Below are 21,265 nucleotides of genomic sequence, written 5' to 3' on the forward strand. Positions count from 1 at the left end.
AAGCATGTTTCCATTCTCAATTAGAGAGATTTTAAGCTTCAAAAATGGCACAAAACCATAAAGAAATATAAAAGTGGTCCATATTGCTTGTGTGCTGTAAGTCTTTCAAAGAAATAATGGCTTTATGTTAGGAAAAGTCCTCAAACATTTGAGCATGGCACTAGCAACGACAAGGTCATGGGTTTGATTCCCAGGGAAAGCAAGAACTGATCAAAAAGTATGCTTTGAATGAAATGTACAGTATAAGTGAATAATTAGGTTATATATATATATATATATATATATATACACACTTATTTATACAGTATATATATACTTCAAGTTTTAAGTTAGATTTTGAATCCAGATTTTAAATGTGGTCTCAGACTTTTGGACCCCACTGTATATTTACAGTTTATCAACAGCGGTTCTCAACTGGTAGTTTTCTAAATTCAGATAATTAAATACACCATAGTTAAATCAATAAATAGGATTATCAACTTGAAAATGGAAAGGAGAAAACTTCCTATAATTTTCTTTTAGATAACAAAGTACAGTACTTTAAGTATAATGTTGTTTAATTTTCCACAATAAACCTCTTGACATCGGCCATTAAAGCCTGGTCAATGACTAGTTAAGAGTGAAGGCTGAGATGAATGCTGACATCACTGTTTGCTTTGATTCTACGGTAAAAGGACAGTTTTACCTTGGGTCAGGTTGTCCTGCACTATAAGGCTGATGTGCACTGTTGTACTGTCACCATTTACAATCTATCACTGAGAACTGAGAATAAGTTTGTGAAGCGATTAAGCACAACAAGGCATGAGAGCACAAACAGCTGTAGGTCTGAAAGGCGCCACAGGCCGTTTCTCTCAAGTAGTTGCATTACGATATCTGCTAAAGTCTAGTAATGAAGCGACAGTGAAGGGGGGATTGGTCAGAGAATCACATCGCCTGCTTTTCCGATCTGAGGAGGCCTGGGCTCTCCTAAAATGGCTGCTATCAGAGCCTCTGGAGCACTGACGGGGGACACTGGGCTCCGTGGACTGAGAGGACTGAGGGAGGGCGAAGTTAATGTGTCTGGAGAAACCAGACGCTCTTTCTTGGCGTTGGCCGAAGGGCGCGGGGAGGAGCTCCGTGCTGGGCCGTCGCGGGGACGTGGGCACAGGCTGAGAGACTGCAGGGAGGGAAGAGGTGTCCCGGAGAGCGCCGGTACGGCGGGGCTGCGGCTGCGCTGTCGCTTCTGGTGATGGCGTTTGCTGCTGTGGTTTCCAGGGCTGGGGCTACGAGAGATGGGGGCCAACAGCACCAGCGTACTGTCATCTTCAGAGCTGACGTCAGAACTGTCAGAGCGCGAACGACATGCTGGTGCCGGCGGCGTGGACATGGGCAGCTGCACCTGTGAGGAAAAACAAAGAGAATGAAATTAAAAAGAATATATATATACAAATCATATACTGAAGATTTCAGTGTTATGTAGAAGTTAAAATCCCTTTTATGTTTCTAAATCCTCATGACGTTCTTACACAAAACACAAATGGAGACTTTTCAAAGCATGTTTCCATTCTCAATTAGAGAGATTTTAAGCTTCAAAAATGGCACAAAACCATAAAGAAATATAAAAGTGGTCCATATTGCTTGTGTGCTGTAAGTCTTTCAAAGAAATAATGGCTTTATGTTAGGAAAAGTCCTCAAACATTTGAGCATGGCACTAGCAACGACAAGGTCATGGGTTTGATTCCCAGGGAAAGCAAGAACTGATCAAAAAGTATGCTTTGAATGAAATGTACAGTATAAGTGAATAATTAGGTAATCATGTAAATGAACAGATAGCAAAAAAATCTGAATTCACTAAAAATGGGTTGAGTCCTAGTCCAACCATATTTTAATGTTTTCATGTTTCATGATGGCCCTGTCATGGACCCGTAACCATGTGGATTCTGTCTTGATTTTAAGTCAAATTTCTTTTGGTCTCAGTCTTGACTCAGACTCATCTCTCTTCTGGTCTCAGTCATGACTCAGACTCAACACTCTTCCGGTCTCAGTCCAGACTCAGACCCATCTCTCTTTTGGTCTCAGTTTTGACTCAAGCTCGACCCTCTTCAGGTCTTAGTCTTGACTTAGACTCATCCCTCTTCTGGTCGCTGTCTTGAGACCAAACTTAACCAACATCTGGTCTTAGTCTAGACTCAGACTCATCTCTCTTTTGGTCTCAGTCATGACTCAGACTCAACACTCTTCCGGTCTCAATCCAGACTCAGACCAATCTATCTTTTGGTCTCAGTCTTGACTCAAGCTCGACCCCCTTCAGGTCTTAGTCTTGACTTAGACTCATCCCTCTTCTGATCGCTGTCTTGAGACCAAACTTACCCAACATCTGGTCTTAGTCTAGACTCAGACTCATCTCTCTTCTGGTCTCAGTCATGACTCAGACTCAACACTCTTCCGGTCTCAGTCCAGACTCAGACCAATCTATCTTTTGGTCTCAGTCTTGACTCAAGCTCGACCCCCTTCAGGTCTTAGTCTTGACTTAGACTCATCCCTCTTCTGGTCGCTGTCTTGAGACCAAACTTAAAGACTTAGACTCAAGCTCAACCCCCTTTAGGGCCCGTATGTATAAAACTTCTCAGAAATGCTCTTAAGAATAGTCTTAAGCTTTGACTTAAGTGTCAAAAAATTTACAGTTAGAGCAATGATGTGAACATGAGTTCCATCAGTGGGTCCAATAACTCCAGGAAAGCCCACAATCCCCACAAAAGTGGCTTGTTTTTGCAGTATGGTTTGGCGGTCAGTTGAAAATTCAATAAACTGCCATATAGTAGTGGTCAAAAGTGATGTCCGGCCTAGGAAATTTTACATATTTTCATCCTTAATTAAAAAAAAAAGTAAGCATATTTGTAAGCATATTGCATAGTTGCTTAGTCAGTTGTTTTATTTGTGATTATAATGCAATGAAACAAGCCAAATTGTGCGGTCATAATTTTTGGACATGCTATCATACAAAGAAGTTATGAACACATGCAAAAATAAGAGGACCAATGAAATTTAAATAACGTATGTTGTAGTCAGTGTGCCAATGTTGCCATTTTAGCAATTTTGTCACTAGATTTAGTGACTTCCGCATCCCTTTAGAGACTTTTTTCAAAAACCTAACAACAAAATCAATTTCTTGGACAAACGTTATCTACATTCCGAGACTCTCCCATGACGTCATAAAGGCGAGTTCACTAATCTATATAAATATAAATATGGATCAGTGAACTCACCTTTATGAGGTAATCTAGCAACCAGTTTTAGCTACTTTCAATTGAAAGCAGTTGGCAACACTGGTCAGTGTTTTTTTGTCCTTTGTATTTTAACGGTTTAAGTGAAATGTGGGGTCATAAAGAAAAAAAATCAAAACATCACTTTTGTGCCACTGTTGTGTTTGTTGGGGTTAGTGCCACAATATGTAAGAACCTGCTTACTGTGTCATCATCGGTGCATTGCTGCATTTTTCCAATTTTCCAGCCAAAAAAAATTAATTACTACTTTAATTTCTGCTGTTAGAGCATTGATATTTTTTACTTTATCAGTTACAAAAAAAAAAAAAACTTTTTGATCTTTACAATTAAGTTTGTATCGTTTTATCAACTCCATATTATCATATAAGTCCAATATACAGTGGGGCAAAAAAGTATTTAGTCAGCCACCAATTGTGCAAGTTCTCCCACTTAAAAAGATGAGAGAGGCCTGTAATTTTCATTATAGGTATACCTCAACTATGAGAGACAAAATGAGAAAAAAAAAATCCAGAAAATCACATTGTAGGATTTTTAAAGATTATTACTCCTAACTAGGTTAGGAGACCTCTCCAGCTCTCTTAAATAATTTAGCAGTTGAGACCTCTTTTAACACTTAGAAACCTTTATGAATCACTCTTATTCTTAAGTCTAGGAATACGAGTAAAATTACGTCATTCTTAGAATTTTGACACACTTAAGACTAAACTTTTACTTTGAGCTGCTTTATACATACGGCCCCTGGTCTTGAGACCAAACTGAACCTTCTTCTGGTCTCAGTCTAGACTCAGACATATCTCTCTTCTGGTCTCGGTCTTGACTCAAATGAAACCTTCTTCTGGTCTTGGCCTTGAGACTGAACTCAGCCCTTTTCTGGTCTCTATCTTCCCTCTGACACAGATGTGCTGGTGTCAACTACAACACTTGTTCATATTACGTCAGAAGACTTCGAAAAAAACTAGTCTATGACATTTTAAAGTGCTTTTTTCCTCCTTGATAGCTTCAGTCCACACTCATTCAAATGAATGACGAAATAAAGATCAGCACTGTCTTCAAAACAGCTTTTCTGGAGTTCCACAAAAGAAAGAAATTCATACTTTTCTTTTTACTTTTTTGATTATGGAATCAAATCTTGAATATAGCAAGTAAACTCTTCTCTTTTTTCTCTCTCTGTGAAATAATGAGTGCTTAGTACTTTTGGGAAGTCTACACACATTTTAATTTCATTTCTGTACAACTATTTATGGACCACTGCAGTATTTATCTGAACAAGGGTTTTGTGTCAATTGTGTCAAAGGGTTTTTGAGTCTATTATTGTGGTCTTATTCATTTCAGATTTAACAGTCCATAATAAGCATGTAAAACAAAACAATCTTTTGTCAGTTACATGTCAGTCAGTCTCTTTCTGTCTAAATGGGCATTTTTCTGACCAGAAGAAGCTCTGCAAGACTTATCTTACATATGGAATGTTGAATATGAGGTATGGAATGTTGAATGTGAATATTTTTACCACAGTGGTTTTGGTTTCATTCGAATACCAGCTATACTGCTAAAACCTCTTTGAAATGGCAGAATATTGTGTTTCAAACTGCAGTACTTTGTGTCTTATTTCCATTGTGTGGCATCTAACATTTTTTGGGGTATTCAAATGACAAAACAGAGTCTTTATGTTTGTAATTTGTGAATGTCCAGCCTCAAATACAAATCAGACTGCAATCAATACTTCAAATGTTGATAATGGCAATGCCAGAGCACATTGACTTAGTCATCATGACCTACAACATGCTCGGAGCTACTGAGCTGCGCGTGCAAACAAAACTAATATTAGCATTTGATATGAATCAGAGTGTAGCTGTGTGAGAGCAGCGTGAACCTGAAATGGTTCTGTCACTCCTACGATGCTGTTGGTGTTATTACTGTAATATCCCAGAATATATTCTCCCGGGTCTCTTGGCAGATCCTCCTCAGAAAACGTCACCTGAAGGTCATGAATAAAACAAAAAATTAAGGATAATGCTAGTCAGCACTGGCTACTCAATAAATCTTCTTTGTTAGTATTAATACTGTTTGGTCATTCCCTAATCTTAAAGCTTTCAATCCAAGATTATCCTGGAATGATTTGATTTTGGGATTAAAGCATTGTCCAGTGCACAGAGAGAGACGTAGTATCTGCTAGTATCTTTCAGATCTCATCACAACTTACGCACACGACTAACAAATGCCACGTCCTACCTGTGTCGAATGTTCAGATTTGGCCCATAGATATGCAGCGTAATCCTTGTGGTGCTTAAATCCCACCTAAAACAAAGTAAAATGAGTATTTAAATAATGTAAGGTGCAGATTTGGTGGGTGTCTGGAGGTGTTTTTAATTAACATTTAAAAGGAATTTAATCAGAGACTGAAATTTGCTCATTAAATCACAAACGGCAGACAAAACTATTTCGAAATAAAAATGAAAAACAATATAAAGGAAATCAAAAGAATAAAATATCTGCAGTGTATCATAGGATGTGAATATACATTGTACTGAATATTTCTGTATAGATAACAAACAAGTACATCCTGGTCATGTTGCAAGCTAAACAACAGTGACAACAGAAACAAAATGTAGAGAATGTAGTCATTTTGCTTCTCAGTGCATGAATATTTCTTGCAATTTATTATTTGAATTTTCTTCTCAGATTTGTGAGTTTATCTCGCAATACTGAAACGAGACAGAATTGTGAGATATAAACTCTGAACTGTGGGAAAAGGTTACAAATACATTTAATTATATTACTATTATTATTTGTATCCTGTGGTGGAAACAAGGTTCCATAATAATTACACCATGGGCACTTCACATTTATCAAAATAATTTATAATATAATATTTTGTGAATTTATTGTGCTGTTAAATTTTTTTTTTTTCCATTACAAAAATATGCAACAATAATTGCAAGTAATTTATAGGTTAATTTCCTTGAAAACAAAAGGCTATGCTTCTGTGGTTCTTTCACAACATTGCTCTGTTTGCTAAATTTTCCTGACTTGCCCAACATAGCAACACTGGCTCAACCAATTGCGTGAGTTTGGGGCGGGACTATCTATTCATTGACCAATAGTAGGTAGGGAGAATGTTTGGGGAAAAATGTCTAAAAAATTATTATTGCTGAGAAAGTGGAGCACACAAATGCACACTTTACCTTTAATAAGATTAATAGAGTTAATTACACCTATTATAATGTCATTGTGGTTGTGTAATTATTATAATAACATAATGCGTGTAATTTGTGAAGAAGAAAAAAAATCAGTTGTGGACAGGCTGAGCTTTAATGACATTAATGTTAAAAGTAGTTTTATGTGAAAATGCCTTTCATTTATTACCTTGTACAGTCCCACCCAGTCCCATGAACTCCTCTGAAAGCCATGGGCCATTGAGAGTTTAACTGTAGCATCAGAGAACTTGGTCCATTCCTTCTCCACTTCCAGTGTCACTAATGGTAAGTTCACCTTAAAGGGAAACTGAGCAGGACAGAGGAAGATGGGACAGAATCCTACAATCAACTGTAGGTATTATGAATATAAAAATTTAATATTTATATCAACAGACAAAAAAAATCAGTGAGAAAATCATTTGAATTTATTAGCAGTTTGTCTGAGGCCACAAGGAACTTTCTTTAACTCGTAAATGTCAAAGAGTTACGATAACAGATGCCTCACACGACAGGCCTGAAATACATACAGCACTGCTCACAGACTATCCAGTGTCTTTCCTGCCATTTTTAGACTCACATGCAAAGAGAAGAGGGCGGACACCGGCTTGTGATCACTAATAGTGAAGCCCATATGACTGCGGTAGTAGTGCTGGGAAACTCTGGTGGCACCGCCCAGCCATGAGGTCAAACCCCGCTGTAGTGCAGAATTATGGGACGGCACGGGGGAGCCCGTCCTGCGCAGACGCCACAAGATGCGATCCGTCCACGCAGGCTTCCTCTTTTTTGCACTAGGACAGGAAGCCAGGTTTAAACGAGAGTCCAGAGAAACAGAACAACTCATGTAAAAAAAGGGCATAACAGACCTTGTGTCATAAGTATGTGTCCCCACATCAAACTTGTAAGTTGGTGGGAAATTGAGGGGTCCTTCTATAAACCCCTCCAGAACGGATTCGCTTTTTTTCGCCATGTTGAGCTGTGACAAACACATAACAAAAAGGCAAAATGTTCTTTCACTTTATCTTTTTAACAACAACCCAATCTAGCAGACATCATCACAACATATAGTGTGCACATCATGCACTGAAGAGCTGAATCTGGCCGGTTTGTTTATAGATGTAGTACACTGACCTCTAGTGTTAATAGAATGGGGAAAAAAACAGTACTGCCAAGATCTGTACAGAGACATCTAGTGTGATGTGATTGAGACAAGGACAATTTTCTGAGCTTATCTGATACGTTCAATATTGCTTCAACAGTTAGATCGGTACATACCCTTGAAATCACATGCACCTGTGCAATCAGTTTCCTTTATGGTCTCCAAGCAACCTGTGACACTATAGCTCTTTTACCTGATCTTTTTCCCATAGTAGAGGCAGTTTGTCATTCTCAATTGCACTTTTCACCACGTGAATGTCATAACCTTCGATTCGGAAGTTCAGATCACCGAACCAGAACACCACACTGTGGAGAATGCAATAATTTCCAGTGAACAGGTCAAAAGTACAAAGTGTAATCTGTACAAAGTACATCTGTATATAGCTACTCAGATTAATGCTCAAATACAGATTAAAAGACTGTATTAAAAGAACATTACAGTTTAAATGCCTCAACCAAAACAATATTGTTCTGCAACACGCTTGTAGTTTTGTTTTAAAAACAAATATGTAACATTTCTTACATATTGTAGTTTATTAATACATAAGTAAGCCTAGGCATCAAAGATATGTTTTTTTCCAGGTACCCACTCGTGATCCAGCACACCCACAGCCGTGCCGCCCTCGAACTGCTGCTGCTGCAGGATGCTTTCAAAGTCCTCCATCCGCTGCTCCAGATTACGCATGTGAGCCGGCAGGTGGCAGTTGAGGAAGCACACAGGGTGTCCGAAAACCATCATGCGTGCACTTACACCCCCTTTATTCCCCTGAGACAAACATATAGAGGCAGAGGATAATGGGAAGGCATTAATAATACAGCAGCTCTGGACTCCATAGTAAGGTGTTTTTTTAAGTGCCTGCCCTACTGGTGAAAGAAAAACAACATTATTATAGAGATTATTTACTCACCCTTATGTTGTTCCATACTATTATGCTCTTATTTTTTTTCCATGGAATCAAGCGGAACATTTTAAATTTTTAATCTTCATGCAGCTCTTTTTTCCATGCGATAACAGTTTATAGCAACCACAGCTGTCAAACTCCAATAAAGAACAAACGTTCAATTGATTGGAAAGGTTGGAATTGGTTGAATGAATAGACAGCTTTCACAGAATGACTCGGTTATTTGAGTCTTGAACCATACATCTTGTTTATGAATGAAGAGAATGAACTTGGATGAATCTTGTTTGTGAAAAAGAATCAACACTTGACTGACTGACAAGCGTTATTAACTAAAACTATTAATAATCTATTAAAACAATAAACATAAATTGAAATAAAGCTGAAAAATGTGTATAAAATAAAATAAAAAATGAAATAAAATAAAATAAATATTAGATGAAACTTAAAAAATGAAAATGTTGCCTTGGCAACTAACTGAAATAAGTTTAAATCCTACAACTACTAAAGTCGAATACAATTAAATTAAATTAAAGCTATTTAAAAATATATATATTTTTAAAAAAAAAGACAAAAACAACAAAATTACTAAGACTTCAACTAAAATGAAAACTGAAAACAGCCAATTCAAAATATGAATTAATATTATTAGCTATTACACTGCTGACTGAGTGATGCGGGACATGTTGAACGTTCAATTTTTCATGTAATTCAATCTTACATTTAAAATGATGCAAAACTTTATTTTTTAACACCTAATACTTCATATTTATATCAAGGTATTAATGTTGTCTTTTTTCTATAGCAGCTTGATAAAAGTTATGTCACGCAGTTTAAACAAGGGAGGAAAAATTATAGATATGCTTTGTTGTAACAAAAAAATACTGACAAAAATAAAAACAAAAGAATACTGATGATGCTCAAACATTTTCTGGAGCCTTTTAGACATGTAGGGAGTTAAATGAAAATTAAACTAATTTCACTCAAGAAAGATTCTGTGTTACTTGTTGAGTAAATGATTCAATGACTCATGCATAAAACGTGCTTGTTGCCACCTACTGGGTAACAATTTAACCTGCAAAAATTACTGAATGAATCGCTAAAAAATCTTTTCGGTAAACATATTCAAGTCACCAGAATGAATCTGCCTGCATGTCCTTTTTGGAGCTTGACAGACATTGCCACTCTGAACTATTGTTGGAACAACATGAGTAAATGACCGAATAATGACCACATTTTCATTTGTGAGTGAACTATCCCTTTAAACACTGTGCTGAAAGGACAGGTGTGCTGTGCAGTCAAGAGTGAAATGGGCTGTGCAGAGACCTGCAGTTTATTAGCGGCGCTGGTGCTGCAGTTCCCACGGGTTGTGCTCTGTCTTTCTGGGTAACGCACTGGGGAGAACTGAGAGCTGCTATGTGTGTGTTCAGTCTGCATTAGATCAGACAGAGATGAACCTGATGTGTGTGTGTTTGTGCACTGGAAGACAGATCAGAAACAGAGCTGCTGTATGTCCTACTGTGACCTACTCAAAGGAGACTGCAGAATGAGCCTGGAGCCATGCTGACAACAACACACACAGGGTCACACACACACACACATACACAAAAACATGCCTTTTCGGTAAACATATTCAAGTCACCAGAATGAATCTGCCTGCATGTCCTTTTTGGAGCTTGACAGACATTGCCACTCTGAACTATTGTTGGAACAACATGAGTAAATGACCGAATAATGACCACATTTTCATTTGTGAGTGAACTATCCCTTTAAACACTGTGCTGAAAGGACAGGTGTGCTGTGCAGTCAAGGGTGAAATGGGCTGTGCAGAGACCTGCAGTTTATTAGCGGCGCTGGTGCTGCAGTTCCCACGGGTTGTGCTCTGTCTTTCTGGGTAACGCACTGGGGAGAACTGAGAGCTGCTATGTGTGTGTTCAGTCTGCATTAGATCAGACAGAGATGAACCTGATATGTGTGTGTTTGTGCACTGGAAGACAGATCAGAAACAGAGCTGCTGTATGTCCTACTGTGACCTACTCAAAGGAGACTGCAGAATGAGCCTGGAGCCATGCTGACAACAACACACACAGGGTCACACACACACACACATACACAAAAACATGCTCGCAGTCTCATTTCCACGCTCGCTCCTTGACTCCGCTTTTCCTGTAATCATCAAAGACATCACACGGTGGGAGTCGTGACATTATGCAGATATTTGATGTTCGACATTAAAGTACTAATGCAGCACAACAATCACTGATCACATAAGCGTTTAGAAAGTAGACACTCTTTCCCAGAGGTCTTTGCTCGTTTGACTCACCCAGCAGCCTCCCAACCCAGTGCGTGTGCTTTGGGTTTGTACTCCTCTGAGGAAGGGAAGGTGGCAGAATTTGGAAAACACCAGTAAGAAAACCCCCTGCATCCTCTGAGATGCCACCTAGACAGAAATGAACACATTTCAAGTTCAACTCCTCATTAGTGCAGTTTAGTAAAGCATACATCATTATTAAGATTTAAACAAACCAAGTCCAAAAGTATACTTCAGTTTTTACGCATACGGTAGGGTCTGCATACAGTGCATGTGATATAAATTTTGCCATCCGCATATTACGAGTGTACTCTAGTTTGTCCACAAAGTGGCAACACTGCCACCGCCTGTTTTTAACAGAAAATATTTTAGTCAGAAAATAAACTGATACAGAACAACAAACAACTCCCGGGGATGCAACAACAGATGCTCAGGTTGACTAGTGTAGGTAAGGCTGTTAAAGAATAGTTCACCCAAAAATTTTAATTGACTCACCCTCAGGCCATCTAAGATGTAGCTGAATGAGTTTGTTTCTTCATCTGAACAGATTTGAAAATATTTAGCATTCCAGCATTTGCTCACCAATGGATCCTCTGCAGTGAATGGGTGCCGTCAGAATGAGAATCCAAACAGCTGATAAAACATACACAATAATCCACAAGTAATCCACACCACTCCAGTCATTAAGTGAAAAACGCCATCCTTAAGGCGTTTTAACTTTAAACAGTCACTTCTGGCCAAAATTCCAGTTCATAATTCGTAATAAGTGAAAAAGTCTGTCCCCTGTTGTCCTCTTTTTTTTGTTGCTTATAAATATTGCTTGATCTGCGCATATTTCTCTGCTGATTCAGATGAGATGGCTTTTTCAATGGAGAAAGCAATAATATAGATCATGGACTCATAATTTTGGCCGAAAGCAATGGTTTGAAGTTAAAAACATCTTAAGGGATTTGCAGTTTATCACTTTACAATATGTTAATTGATAGAATGTTGTAGATCACTGCAATGTTTTTATCAGCTGTTTGGACTCTCATCCTGACGGCACCCATTCACTGCAGAGGATCCATTGGTGAGCAAGTGATGTAATGCTAAATTTCTCCATATCTTAGATGGCCTTAGGCATGAGTACATTTTCATTTTTGGGTGAATATTATTCTGAGATACACACAACTCCAGTTTAAACAAGTACAAGTAAAAGTGCCCTAGGGATGGTAATATTCCCCAATTCGGTGCATCGGCATAAAAGTTAACGATGCATTGATTTATAAAAGTGTGCATGGGATACATTGATGCATCGTTTCTAACATATTTGCACTGGAAAAAAACTATTTATTTTATACATAATTATTAGTAGATGCACTATACTTTTATTATTTAGAAAGGGACCAATCATTTGTGACCAATATTTTATATGTAGATTGATTTATCCTCTCTAAACTGTTTGTCAAGCGTGTTCTCTCACACCACTGCTGCTAAGTGAACATGACGTATCAAAATACTACAGAGACGTTAGAAGGCGTTAGAAATCAGTAAGTTAATTTATGATTTGCTGTCTGTACCAAAAAAATTAAAGTGAACTATCTGTACCATATTGAATTACATAGCATCATTTTTTTCATCGCATCATATTGCATTGAATCGCAGAGTGTTGAATCAAATAGAAATTGGATCGCACTGCATCGTAAAAGGGGTGAATCGCATCGCATCGGTAGCTGCTTCATATGTATATTTAATGTATCATATCATTGGCTATATGCATCGAGATGTGCATCGCATCAGCCTCAGTTATGGAGAAGCAAACCCCTAATGTGTGCTAGAAAGTATCATCCAGTGTCTGCGCTATTTCTCTCCAGAAATTCCAAGCAATTTTTTTGTTGTTAATTAGAGTTGCATGTATCTCTTAACTGCTTGACACAAGGGCTTGTCAGTGGGGGTATTTATTTTTGTTGCATCTCCAATAGCTTGTCATGGTTCAGTCTCATCTGTTTCTTTGCTGGTCAGTGGATAAACCTTGTGGATAGACCCCAGAAACCTCCTAGCAACACCCTCACAACCATACAAAGCACACCAGCAACTGCACAGCAGCAAGCTAAGAACTCATCAGAACATCTTAACGATCACATAGCAATATGATTGATTTCTTCTGTGCAATACAGTTTTTTTTTAAAAGGATTTTTGTAACCAAACAGTTTTGGTGACCATTAATATCTTGTGTGTTTAGAACATCATGAGGGGGTGTAAATGATGAGAGCATTTTTCTTTGGTCAACTTTCCCTTTAAGCCTGATATGCATTTGATTTCATACTGACCAACACGTATCCAAAACGACTGAGTGTGTCCATGCAGAGCTCACTCCATTGGTCTATGAAGAGAGCATCTTTGAGCCGCTTGTTAATCATAGAGTTTACTTCCTGCAGTCTAAAAAGAGATAAAAGAACAGAAGCAGGAAAAAAAGAAAGATAGAGGAGACAAATAATACCAATAAAACAAGGACAAACAGGAGAAGATGGCAAAAAGGACATGGAAATCAGAAAACGCAGAGAGAGCACACAGAGAATGTAGTGGAAGGTTAATTAATTCAGCAACAATAATTGAAGGTATAAAACTGAACAATGCTACACATTCTTACCCGACAACCACCATGTCAGTGCTCCCATTTTCAACACCAGGTCCAAACAAGGAAGTTAGGTCATCAGGTGGTATACCAGAGCCTACATTCCATGTGACAATATGCACTCTAAAAGGAATAAAGCATAATGTGCATTTCATGTAAAAAAAATTGTAATAGATTGCATGAAACATTTGTTATATATTCCCTACATAGGCAGCTATTATGAATGGCATTTCTCTCACAGTTACTCTTATTTATGGTGGATATATGTGGTGCTACACTAGGTTTTGGATCAGGGCTGTAGTTTTAAATCCATGGTCATATTCTCCTTTGCATTACGTCATGGTAATATGAGTCATCAAAATTGCTCAAATCAAAAAGCCTGGGATAAATGTCATCTGCTGTATTTAATAGCTTCCAAAACATGCTGAACGCTTTTAACTAATTAGAGCACATGCACGATGAGTAAACAGCATTACACATTATAAGGGTTCTGTCTATGTTGTCAAAGATGACAGGCTAAAGGATCCAGGAGCACATTCGTGTGTCTAGGAATGCTGCCAGCTCAACGCTCCTGTGTCCATTCTGTCACCAGGCTCGGAGAAAGATATTATGCTGATTTAAGGGATGAGAAAATCTCAGCTCTGCTGGTATGCATTTTTTAGGTTTATTATGCCTGCATACCACTAGCTGATTTCTCAGCTGGTGCTAACTTAACTCCATGATGAGTTAATAACCCCAGAAACTTTCGGACCACATCTAGCAGGTTTAAAATCTGAGGTTTTCATGGCTGTGGCAGTGACCAATAAGCTTCTCCAAGTGCTGAAGAGCTGATTGTCCCGTTCCGAATCAGAGTTTTTAGTTAGCAAATGCAAAATCACATATAAGATTTGAGATGTTGAGTCAGCTAATGGGATGCTGCCTTAAACTGACAGATTCTCTCCCCTCAGGCCAGTGGTTATAAGCAAACCCAGCAGAAATCCAATGACTGAGTGACTGCAGTCAAATCATATTATATCATTGGGACTGAGAAATGTTAAAACAACACCACACTTGCTAGAGTGAATGAATGAATGAATGAGAAATCATTTTTAATAAATCAGTTGAATGAATAATTCATTGACTCACTCATTTTGTTGGTGAATGACCAGTGTTTTAGAGCGATTTGGTTGTGTGAATAATTCAATGACTGACTCATTTTGTTGGTAAATGATCAGTGTTTTAGAGCGATTTGGTTGTGTGAATTATTCAATGACTCACTCATTTTGTTCATGAATGATCAGTGTTTTAAAGCAAATTGGTTGTGTGTATAATTCAATGATTTGCTCATAAAGGCAGCCACTTCTTTCATTAATGAATGAGTTAGCATTTTAGCTGACTTGTGGAATTACAATGGCCACGGCATACACTTGTCCATTAAGTTCAGAAGATCCAATATGTCATTTTAGGTTTCAAAAGGGTGTTCACAAGTGCCTCTTTGAGACCACCATGCGCCCTTGATGCACTGAGACAAGTTTTGCAGCAGACCTCTACCTGACAGTAAAAGCAACATTATGTCACTAAATTGTGGACTTAGAGGAAGACCAAAAGGTCTTAGGGTTCCATCTGACAGGGCTAAAGACAATAACTTGTTTTGTTCTTGAGTGAAAAATCAGTGTTTTGTATGAATCAATGGAATGAATGACTCAATGACTCAGTCATGAAGACAGTCATTGTCGCCACCTACTGGCATAACAATGCAAAAAAATTCTCACCAATGCAACAAACAAAAAGTGAAAAATCTCAGTGCTGTTGCACTTTGACATTAGCATTTTTGGATAGATTCTCAACCAGATACCCAGCCTAACTGTTATACAGTTATTGACAAGGTATATAACAAGTCTCACCTGAAATCCCCCTCTTCGCTGATGGTCTTGTTCAACTTCTTCTCAGTAGTGTCTCCTGTGTTTGGCACATGTGCTTCGGGACTTGGAATCGGTTGAGGAACGGGGCTAGACGGGGGGCTGGGGTTTGGGTTGAGGATTGGTCTGGCGATTAGGTTATTGTGTGTGTTAGCACGGACAGTCTGTGATGGAGGGCTTGGAAGTGTTGGGGGGTTGAAACCAAGTTGAGAAGTGGGGCTCAGCGTGTTTTGAGGGCTGCAATAAGGCAATGGTGACTCGGTTGGGGAGTACGACAGGAAATTGGGCATTCCCGTAGCTTTAAACTGCAATGGAGACTCAGTGGGTCTGGAGACTTTGATTGATGTCTTGGTGCCCAGTGCCGTAGGCCTGGGTCGACTGATACTGATGCATTTTGTGGATTGTGCAGTGGAGTCTGGTCTGGTTCTCTCCTGAACGGCTGGGTTTGTCTGCAGTGCCAGGGTCTGTCCCAACACTGGTGGCTTTCCATTCATGAACGTATGGCAGTGTGAGGATGCAGGCATTTTGCAAGGGTTTCCAAGCAGGGCTGGAACTGGTGGTTTGTGGAGTCCTAGAACTCCAGTATGTTCTTTGGGCATTGGGCAGCTCTGAACGGGCTGCATTGGATCCATTTACCTGTGAAGACAATACAGACAGCCATGGAGGTGTTCAAGGAATGTTCCAGGTTCAATGCAAGTTTTTTGCTGGTAGTCAACATTAAATTGGTCAAAGACAAATAGTGTCCACAATAGAGAAAAAAAATATTATTTTTTAATTCATTTTTAAAAACGTGCCAAGTTTTGAAGAAGTTTTATCTTTTTTAAGAAAATTTTTAATTTAATGACTGTAAAATATAAGGTGGTATAACCATCAAGTAAAAAGTATTAACATATTTTCTTTACATCTTGAATAAATGTCATTAACTATTATTAAAAAAAATTAAATAAAAAGGTTATTTTAAATATATCACAGTAAAAGTTCTTTCACAAATACCATGATTTACTAATTTATAAATATTCTTATGTTTTTGAGTCGCTCAACAAAATTCTAAACTAACATGCTTTGTAAAAATTAAAATGATTTGACATTTTATAAGACTTATTGACCTTCACACTGACATGAGGTTCTCCAGGGGTCCTCTCTATGATATTACTTCCTGTTTTATGTGGGTACTTTGGTTTTGGTTTTTCAAATATTAGTACGTAGTGAAGCTTTCTTTTTTTCTCCTTAAGAAATAATAATAAAGTTACATATCAAACAACATTTATTAAACAAATTTCATTCTTTTAAAGAGACTTCTTAAAAATCATTATCAGGAGTTGTATCATCTTAATTTTATGCATTTTTAATGCATTGTTGATTAAATAGTACATAAAAAAGAGCATCATATCGTTGACCTTAACCGCAAATGCTGTTCATTGAGCTTAACTTATATTGATCCCAGAACATTCCTTTGATAAATGGTGGCAAAATCATGAAGGACAAAATGGAAAGGGTGGCTAAACCAGAAAATAGATGCTGTGAATGCAGAGTAAGATGAGAGAGCTGGGTTTGTGTGTCCTTCACACTCCTCTGCCTTCTCCCACGGTCAAAGACAGAGACTGTTGCTGTCTGCAGTGGACGGCTGAGTGTGTGAAGAGCTTTGGACAGTAGCCAGGGCTAAATGTCCCCGCTATGTACCGGTCCCCTCTTGCTTTCTTCCTTTCCTGAGACGTCACTGCTGACATCAGTGAACTACAATCAGCTAAGATCAATCCTTTTCTTCAAATGACAACTATATACCCTCCCCTCTGTCCTGATCTACTTTCCTGTTGCTTGGCAACAACTTTCAGTCCCAACACCCCCCTTCCAAACATTCTTTCCTTTTAACATTCCGGAATATTTCCTTTAATAAGCAGGACTCTGATCGATAGGGCAATCTTTAAAGAAAGTGCTAGGGATAATGGCCATCACATAGCATTAGCAATGATGCCTCTTTCGCCATCTGTTGCAGAATAATAGCTCAGAGCTTTTACAAATTGGTGTCTTGGGACAGATCTTTGGTGAGATGACAGAATGCTTTCTCAAGTACATGAGTTATATCTTAGAAAATGCTATAAACATTCCTAACAGAGTTTAGCAAACATGGCCAGTCTAAACATGCATATATACACATGCTACACAGAAGATGCAACAATTCATATCAAAATCACATACTGACAAAACTGAGGAGCTGTTTTGTTTATGGCTGATATATATTTTATGCAAATCATAATTCTAATGTTTTTAACACGATGTGCAACACAGATGTCACATATGAATGTATATGAAAATATATTAATCAATGTCTGATATTTATTTTAATGGCAATTATTTGAATGCACATTAATGTACATTACAGTAATTAAGTGTTATATATATAAAAAAGTAATGTTTAGTAAAGTTAATCAATGAAAAGATAAATGGAAAACATAACCGCATGTACGGTAATATAAGAGCTCATCTGCTCACACAGTATTTAGCGCACTGTAATAGGGTGGCATAATGAAAACAGGTCATCATTAAATATTTATAAAATTTAAAAATGTATAATGATGACAAATTCTAACAATGAACGGAGCCAAGTGAAAAAATATATTCACAAAATGTAACTATTTATTCGTTGATGGTATTTATGTTACCTTTTACACTTCTGCTGTTTAATGAAGTAGGCTACTTTGTGCTTCATTGTTTTAATGTAACATGTTATTAAAGGTCATTAAAAAGACTAATGCCTACAAAAAAACGACACCTGCCATATTTCACACGAGTTAAACAAGGTCACAGGTTCTGGAGGGGTTCATCTATGAATATTTTTCTATTTATATATAATTTTAACTAATTGTGCTTATATTTTCATGCTCACAATCATGATATTTCAACTTTTTCCCCAATTGTATGCGAGTTTTACATCCTATTAGTCACTAGTAATAGAAAGAAAACAACATTTCTGCAGTATATGCAAATGGTAGAGACAATTTAGTTTGAAACCATCCTTACTTTCCATTCATTCATTTTAGTGAATGCTGGATTTGTCATTATTAATAATAAATATTGGACATAGCCTATTACTTTTGAATCAGATGATTTTGACTGACACTGAATGATTACACATATATTGTGAGAAAACTGAAAAAGCAGGAGATTTCACTCAAAGAAGTCAATGATTCTGAACACTGAACACATTCATACAAAATATCATCAGGCTACATATATTAATAATTTATCAACTTTCCAATCCATTTGGCTTTGTCTCAAGAATCAGCGAGTAGGCTAGTCGTGTGTCGCAAGAAAAATACTATTTAAATATCTCACAGAGCCCGCTGGACACCAAACAAAATCTCGAGTAGCCTATATAATAATCGTCATTTCCACAAGCAGCCACGCGCCTATCGTGAACAAGGTCATCTGCCCTCGCGGGGCAATTAAGAGTCCGCAGATAATTCACCGTTTCACACGCTGATGGAATGGACATCTAGGTTATGGAAATGGTCTCTTTGACAGACAAGCTAGGTCTTTTTTAAAGTTGTTTGTCAGACGACATAAAGAAAGTGCTAGGGATAATGGCCATCACATAGCATTAGCAATGATGCCTCTTTCGCCATCTGTTGCAGAATAATAGCTCAGAGCTTTTACAAATTGGTGTCTTGGGACAGATCTTTGGTGAGATGACAGAATGCTTTCTCAAGTACATGAGTTATATCTTAGAAAATGCTATAAACATTCCTAACAGAGTTTAGCAAACATGGCCAGTCTAAACATGCATATATACACATGCTACACAGAAGATGCAACAATTCATATCAAAATCACATACTGACAAAACTGAGGAGCTGTTTTGTTTATGGCTGATATATATTTTATGCAAATCATAATTCTAATGTTTTTAACACGATGTGCAACACAGATGTCACATATGAATGTATATGAAAATATATTAATCAATGTCTGATATTTATTTTAATGGCAATTATTTGAATGCACATTAATGTACATTACAGTAATTAAGTGTTATATATATAAAAAAGTAATGTTTAGTAAAGTTAATCAATGAAAAGATAAATGGAAAACATAACCGCATGTACGGTAATATAAGAGCTCATCTGCTCACACAGTATTTAGCGCACTGTAATAGGGTGGCATAATGAAAACAGGTCATCATTAAATATTTATAAAATTTAAAAATGTATAATGATGACAAATTCTAACAATGAACGGAGCCAAGTGAAAAAATATATTCACAAAATGTAACTATTTATTCGTTGATGGTATTTATGTTACCTTTTACACTTCTGCTGTTTAATGAAGTAGGCTACTTTGTGCTTCATTGTTTTAATGTAACATGTTATTAAAGGTCATTAAAAAGACTAATGCCTACAAAAAAACGACACCTGCCATATTTCACACGAGTTAAACAAGGTCACAGGTTCTGGAGGGGTTCATCTATAAATATTTTTCTATTTATATATAATTTTAACTAATTGTGCTTATATTTTCATGCTCACAATCATGATATTTCAACTTTTTCCCCAAGTGTATGCGAGTTTTACATCCTATTAGTCACTAGTAATAGAAAGAAAACAACATTTCTGCAGTATATGCAAATGGTAGAGACAATTTAGTTTGAAACCATCCTTACTTTCCATTCATTCATTTTAGTGAATGCTGGATTTGTCATTATTAATAATAAATATTGGACATAGCCTATTACTTTTGAATCAGATGATTTTGACTGACACTGAATGATTACACATATATTGTGAGAAAACTGAAAAAGCAGGAGATTTCACTCAAAGAAGTCAATGATTCTGAACACTGAACACATTCATACAAAATATCATCAGGCTACATATACTAATAATTTATCAACTTTCCAATCCATTTGGCTTTGTCTCAAGAATCAGCGAGTAGGCTAGTCGTGTGTCGCAAGAAAAATACTATTTAAATATCTCACAGAGCCCGCTGGACACCAAACAAAATCTCGAGTAGCCTATATAATAATCGTCATTTCCACAAGCAGCCACGCGCCTATCGTGAACAAGGTCATCTGCCCTCGCGGGGCAATTAAGAGTCCGCAGATAATTCACCGTTTCACACGCTGATGGAATGGACATCTAGGTTATGGAAATGGTCTCTTTGACAGACAAGCTAGGTCTTTTTTAAAGTTGTTTGTCAGACGACACTTGTTTATACGCTGCAGTGTCTCGAGGTGAAGGACATCACGCGCATCTCTTGCGCTTCGAACAGAAGAGCGTCACGGTAAGAGACTGTCTCCAGGCATATTTGACTGAGCCGTCGACTCACGTTTCGTTTTAAAAGCACAATTAAGTTGATATCGAAAGAATTCTTACCTGTCCTGTTTCTCTGCACCGACGCAAGTGTGTGTGTGTGTGTGATGTGAGCGTCTCTACAGGACACACACACACACACACACACACACACTTCCACCGGTGTGATAATGAGTGATGGAGAGCGGATACGTCAGTCCCAGGAGGACACGAGGAAAGGCAGCGAAGACTGTGAGTGAAACATCCTCAACAGACACTTGACTAGTAATGACTCTGTTTGACTAAAGATGAGTCGAGGCGCCGGAAGATCAGCGTGAGCATTACTCGTGGAGCACCATTAACATGACAGGACAGCATACTGTATATCCACAACTCACCAGAACTATTCTCACAATCCAATCAGTAATGATCCTGATGCTGAAGGTCTAATCATTCGTTACATATCTGTAGGCCTACTATCATCATCACCTATTGGATCAATTTATTAAAAATGGAAATCATATCAGGCTAGTTTACTTTTAACAACACTATTATTAGAGCATAGTCATTTCATGATTTTTTTTTTCATGATTCATTTTTGTCATGCGACTGGGTAATTTTTTAAAAACTGAAAATGTATTAGGAA

At 37.6% G+C, this 21,265-nt stretch overlaps 1 protein-coding gene across 1 annotated transcript; it reads right to left on the minus strand.

Moving 5' to 3' along the window:
* Positions 1 to 580: 580 nt before the first annotated feature.
* On the minus strand, positions 581 to 20,937 carry LOC107562581 (inositol polyphosphate 5-phosphatase K-like). Its single transcript, XM_016247235.1, has 13 exons — positions 20,704 to 20,937; positions 15,320 to 15,970; positions 13,452 to 13,559; positions 13,132 to 13,240; positions 10,835 to 10,951; positions 8,203 to 8,378; positions 7,807 to 7,918; positions 7,321 to 7,430; positions 7,035 to 7,245; positions 6,627 to 6,764; positions 5,493 to 5,558; positions 5,134 to 5,238; positions 581 to 1,378 (listed from the first exon to the last, which is right to left on the minus strand). The coding sequence occupies exons 2-13, from the start codon at positions 15,964 to 15,966 to the stop codon at positions 917 to 919; spliced, it is 2,361 nt and encodes a 786-aa protein (XP_016102721.1). The 5' UTR covers positions 15,967 to 15,970; positions 20,704 to 20,937; the 3' UTR covers positions 581 to 916.
* Positions 20,938 to 21,265: the final 328 nt, after the last annotated feature.

The sequence above is a fragment of the Sinocyclocheilus grahami genome, unplaced genomic scaffold (genome assembly GCF_001515645.1).
Source record: "Sinocyclocheilus grahami isolate Dianchi unplaced genomic scaffold, SAMN03320097.WGS_v1.1 scaffold828.1, whole genome shotgun sequence".
Taxonomy (NCBI): Eukaryota; Metazoa; Chordata; class Actinopteri; order Cypriniformes; family Cyprinidae; genus Sinocyclocheilus; species Sinocyclocheilus grahami.